This window comes from Tauraco erythrolophus, chromosome 5, assembly GCF_009769465.1.
Source record: "Tauraco erythrolophus isolate bTauEry1 chromosome 5, bTauEry1.pri, whole genome shotgun sequence".
NCBI lineage: Eukaryota > Metazoa > Chordata > Aves > Musophagiformes > Musophagidae > Tauraco > Tauraco erythrolophus.
Genome location: NC_141469.1, coordinates 74,732,321 through 74,738,320, shown reverse-complemented (window position 1 = coordinate 74,738,320; position 6,000 = coordinate 74,732,321). Strand labels below are relative to the sequence as shown.

Here is a 6,000-nt window from a genome sequence, read left to right as displayed (position 1 = left end):
GGTGGGGGAGGAGGAGCAAATGCCCTTCTGTAAAGTAATCCTCAGGAGTTTTCTTACGCATTAATTGCTGCACATTTCCTATATTTAAAGTATATGAAAAGCCTGAAGTAATCAAAACCTAATGCGGTGATAAACCAAGGAATAAGTGATTCAAGTAATAAAGAGAATAAGGGGAGACAGAGGAGACCAGACTGAGAAAACTGTGAAGAGAAGGAGGAAGAGTTGTTATTAATAATCCTGATCCTTAAATAAAATTAAAAAAAAGGAAAAAAACCCAACTGAACAGAAAATAACCCCCAAACAAATTAAAAAAACCCTTCAAAACCAAAAAATAAGGAAAAGAAAAAAGGTTACATCCATGTTAGTCCCACAATATTACAGCTGCTCCTTGCAAAGGGAGTCCTAAAAAAGAAACAGTGAAGAAACTTGGTCTGATGCTCAGATGGAGGTGCCTCGGTCTGGGTCACTACCGATATTCAGCCCCAGAGTAGGAGTTGGTTGGTACGGGATAGAGGACATTGTTTTGATGGGGCTTCTGAAAAAGCCACCGTTGGGTGCCCTGTGCCTGAAAGGGCCAGTTCGGTGCTCGGGCACACTGCCGAAGGAGAAACCCGAAGCGGCTTTAGCAGACAGCGTGCGGCTCAGAGTCTGGATCTGTTCTGGTATGAAGGTGGTTGTGGTGATGTGAGTGTTTCTGAAGTCACTGATTTGCTCCAGTGCCTGACGTGTGGGTAAAGTGTCAATGTCCAGCGGGGTCAGGTCGATCGACGAGGTGGAGAACTGTTTATGGGGGCTGTCGTCGTCTGTGCAGAGGCTGTTCACGCGCCTGTGGAGGTGCTCCAGGTCAATCTCCTTGTCGTCCTGGGGGATGAGAAAAACAAGAGGCACCGCTCACCATCGCCATTTGTGCTGGGTTGAAGCTTCACAGTGCGATCAGAACTGCTCGGGAAGCACAACGCACAGTTAACTACAGCTGGCTGTCAGCTGCTGGCATCGCTGAATGTCACCAGCCAACACCCCCACCACCTGAAGCTGCGTGGGCTAAACCAAACCAGGGCAGACCCCCTTACACCACAGCTACCTTCAAACCCTGAATCTGAAAAACAAAACTCCAAGTGCTACCGGTAGGTTTCCGCCAGGAAAAGCCGGGCTCAGAACTAGCGTGTTGGACTAGCAACAGGTGAATGACAGTAAACGTTGTGCTGTGAAAGCAAAGCATAATCTCAAACGCCTGGGATGATGCCGGTTCTTCAGCTCCGCAATGAGGACTAAATTTGGATGTCAACACGGGAGGCTCTGAGAGATCAATTTGCCGGCTTTGTCATCCTCTCAGGCCTTAAGGAAGGGCTAAAAACATCTTGGGTGGCTTTTTGCCTTTATAACATGAATTGCAGCATAGAAGGGCTGAACTTCCAGACAAAAATCCAAGCACTGGAGACTCACTGACGTCACACAGAAAAGAGTACACCAGGCAAGTTTAAATTACAGTGCCAAAAGAGGGATTCATTCTCCCCTTCCCTACAAAGAAGCAATTCCATTGATTCTGATGGAATTACGCTCTTGTGGGTAAGAAGAAGAGAGGGTGGCCTGATGCTTTCATTATATCATCCCTCTTCTTACCTCTGTCCCTTTTCCTTCCTAAATCTCTCCTCCCAGAGAACTCGGTTAAACAGATTTGTTTGTTATAATTGAGAAATTAAATGCATGGAAGTTAAAAAAAGAAGAGTAAGTCCTGGGTGACACAGTAAATCACCTGTGTTATACATAGGTATTTCTACTGAACTGCAAAGCTGAATTCAAAGTGGCGTGAAGCGTACACACGCAGAGGTGCTCCCTCAGTCTAGATAGCGCAGCTCAGTCAGAACAAAAATAAATTTCAACTAACCTTAAAATTTACCTTCATCTCTGTGAAATCTACTGGCTCTTCCAGGCCACTAGAAATAATCTCACACTCTAGGACCTCACAGAGGATAATTAAGCAGCCGATAGGTGTGCACTGATGACTTCCAGCCTTGATTACTGCAATTCACTGACTGGCTTGATCCAGAGCTCCCTGAATCAATGGCAAAACTCCTAGTATGCCAAACGGGCTTGAGATCCCTCCTTTGTCTAGGAATGAAGTCAAGCACTCAGAAAAAGTCCACACCTAGAACAAACTGCAGGAAGTCATCTACTTAGCAAAACGTATCACCGAATATTTGCATTGGTACCATGATGAACACAGAGGCTGACTGGAAGTAGGCTGAGAAGCCAGCTCCCCTCCAGGATTTTACTCTCCAAGGGCAGGGACAGGGAGTCAAACCAAGGGAAAAGGAGCAGGGACTGGGGCATCATGGATCTCCCAGGGAGTGGACGATTGCTGACTACAGAAGCTTTGGTTTGAGCTCATCACAGGAGGGAAAAAATGCAGTGCTCACTTCTCAGACTTAGCTTTCTGTCTATAGTTTATTCACATGTGGACATAGACATGGGTGCACATGACAACCACACAGGTGACACCAAAACCAAACGCATTCACCAAACGCTCTCTCCTAAAAACTTTGGAGCTGCATACGGATGCAGGAGAAGCGGGACCACATCGGAAGCTAAAGAAGTATACAGAGGCTCCGTTAGCGTGTGCAAGTCATGACTATGTATCTGAGGGACAGTCCTAAATATTTTTCCTTTTTTTGGTTTTGTTTTGTTTGTTTTTTATATTAAAAAACATACAAACACTTTGTAATTTAAAGTGCCAATCGAGAAAAGATTGGAATTTCATCACTTTTGAGCCTCTATAAGTTACTCAAAATATTCCTCTTTCTTCTCTTACAGAGATGCATTTGGGGCTAGGGTCAGACCAGTGAAAATATATAAGTGGTGATACTCTCCCATGCTTAGCCCACAACCCAATCTCCACCCAATTGATACACCAAAATTAGACCCACTCACAGTAAAATTGTGTATATCTCCATAATATGATCTTTCCTCTTCTCTCTTGTGTGATCAGTAGTGAAATATTCAGCAGTTTTCACATTTAAATTATCATCAGGCTTCAGAGTCAACATCCCATTGAGATTACTGGGGCGGTTCATACTTCTCTCAGAGCTACCGTTTAAGGCTGTCTGCAGACTCAGGCAGACATCATTGAATGGGTTACTTCTGGTACAGGACCGAAACGTTATCTTCACAACCATAAGACAATTTTTTTCAGTATAAATGCTTGCATTCTGGAGCACAAGATGGCAGCCACCAGGAAATAGGGTTGGCTTGCTGACCACAAACTGGCCCAATCTGACCCCCGATTCTGGACTAGTGGCCTGGAAGAGCCAATGGATTTCATGGAAGCTAAAATGAATTTTAAGAAAGTTAGTTAAGATGTATTTCTTTGCTGAATGGCCCCCACATCCGGGATAGTGGGGACATTCAGCACATATGTTCACGTTAAACTCAGTTTTGAGCCAAGCTTTTCAGTTTAGCGTTGAGATGCAATTTTAAATGCTAAGCTAATGACCATGTAACAAAGATCAAGGAGGCCAAATTATACCATTTGTGGAAAGTATACACTTGAATTTCTCCACATTTGAAAATTGAAATAGGAAATTTTATAGTTATATAAAATATCAGGTTTTTTTTTTATTTTCCTTTGTTGTTTATTTTTATGTTTTGCACCAGATAAATATGAAGTTCTGAAAGTTTAGGTAAACACCAATCAAGTAAATTTTAGGTTTCTAAAAAATTTACCAGTTGAAACTATATGATTTCCATTCCTGACAAACAGAATTTAAAGACTAGAGATTATTTTTTTTTTTCTTTTGATAATAGTATGATCTGGATCTTGAACAAAAAAAAAAAAAGCTTGGGAATTAAAACAGGCAAGAAAAGATTAAATGTATTCTAACATCAGTGCCAATGCTGTCTAATTAGGTAGTGCAATTAATCCTGCCTGATTACACAGCATTAGATTAGCAGGAATAAACACAATGGAGAAACTGAAGAGAAGGTGAGACCACTGCACACAAATTAACAGCAATACCCCACAAGCTACACAGATGTGTCTAAGCTACACGGATAAGAAGGCTATAATTGATAGTGCTACATTAAAGCTCATATTTAGCTTTGGGCATCGCTGCCAAGTACATTTTAATAACTTCTTTTTTTCCCTAATGTTTTTTTAGTATTTTGTAGAGCTAAACACTTATTTATGAAGGTAAGAAATTTGTCGTAGGACCATATAAGGCTCAGATGGCTGGTAAAGGGACAGGTAGATTGCCACGGGAAGGGAAGCATTACACATGCAGGTGTAGGAGCAAACTCATCTCTAGTGTAAAATAACATATCTCCCCGTGGCCTCCATCCAAGATTTTCTGAAAGAAGTCTGTAGTAGATTTCAGAAATAAGTTTGGCCGAAAAATCTAATGTACTCTCACTTCCCTGGACTTCAGATTAAGTAACGAGAACTGAAGTTCATGGAAGTCTCAAGAAGTTAACATTTCTGCAAATGGGGACAAGCTTGTTTAAGAAGCTAACTGCTGATTAAAGGGCTAAACTTTGCAAATCTATTTTGAAAGACTCAGCCACTGAGCTTAGAGGATTGTATTTTTCAATAAGAAGCCTCCAAGAAACCTTTGAACTTACTGGTGAGAATTAGCCCTCACCAATGGGAATAATGAACTACATATTGATATATTAATAATGTACTATTCTACAAGCAACAGTTGTGTTTTACTCAGAATAGTTGTATATTTATACATCATCAATAAACTTTTTTTTTTTTTTGTAACTCAAGCTTTTCTAGAAAGAAAAACTAAAGAGATTTTGAGGAACAACATTTACCTTAAAAAATCAAGAAGCTAAGGAAATTCCTCTGAATTTGATTCCCCCCCCCTCTAATGCTATAAAGTCAAGGCAGCAATCTTTAGGGTGCATGAAAATTCCCCAGGAGAAATGGAGGGTCTAATACCTCTTTTGATGGAACTCGGGAGCCTTTCCTTTTATTCCACCACGTTTCCAACATTGCAATGAAACAGGATAGGACAATCCCAGCAGCAAGGATGCAGAAAACACCTGCAAAACTTTTTATGTCCAGGGCACCTCCTTTCTGTTTGGTATCCACAGATGAGTAAAGATCACACTGACCATTCTTCGGCCACCACTTATGCTTCAGTATGTCCATGTCGCCATTCTGCTGCAGCTCTAAAATCCTTGAGGAGAAAGCATAGAGTCAGAGGTTATAGCGAGGCAGTGGAGTTGGCACCCGAGAGTGTGAGGATATAATTCGACTACTTGCAACATTCCCATGTGTCTTGGAAAGCCAAACAGCTGATGAATCCACAGACTGATTTAGTCAGGAAAGAAAGCTAGAATATGCTGTTGCCTGTAAGACTGAACATATGGATATCTGTGCTCCACTCCAGACATAGGAAAGCACATATGAGTCTCTCTTTCCTTCTTATAAGACCCTCAATGAAAATGCTTTAGTTAATATACTGTATTTCCTTAACTGGCTCTCACTACAGGCTACATCGATTGACTTTTGTAGTATATTAGGTATTTGACAATATATATTTTGCATTTTAATCACTGGAGAAGAGACATTTCAATGAAGGAAAAAAAAAAAGGAAAATACAGTTCAGCTGTACCACATTTACCTTATTGTAAACTGATTTTTATCACATTACCTACTTGCTGCTTTGAAAGAAAGCAGAACGGTATTAGTTGCAGGCAGTAAAGACCTAAACTAATCTTGCTTGATGGGAGCATATGACCTGCTGGTAAGTGATTTCCATAGGAAGGTTCTTTTTTGTGGAATTCGCTCATCCTTGAACCTACATATCCAGCCCACCGCCAAAGATTTACTGGGCGGTTTGCAAGGCTAGCATTTAGCTAGACTTCCTGCGGAATGAATAGCTCAAGGAATGAGAATTTTGTTAGGAAGAAGATTTTCTTATTTAGCTCATTTATTCCTGAGGAGAATGTTTAAAAACATCCAGAAGTGACTAGAGCAGCAGCTGGGTGCATCTG

The 6,000-nt window shown here is 41.2% G+C and overlaps 1 protein-coding gene across 2 annotated transcripts in view; it reads right to left on the bottom strand.

Annotated features, from left to right (window-relative positions):
• Nucleotides 1-438: 438 nt before the first annotated feature.
• The window catches only part of GRID2 (glutamate ionotropic receptor delta type subunit 2), a 753,158-nt gene continuing 747,596 nt past the window's right edge, over nt 439-6,000 (bottom strand). For both annotated transcript variants that reach the window (XM_086611621.1, XM_086611622.1), the window contains 2 exons: nt 4,940-5,180; nt 439-861 (listed from right to left, as the gene is read on the bottom strand). In XM_086611621.1, the coding sequence (XP_086467747.1) occupies nt 439-861; nt 4,940-5,180 (664 nt within the window). The remainder of the gene's footprint in view (nt 862-4,939; nt 5,181-6,000) is intronic.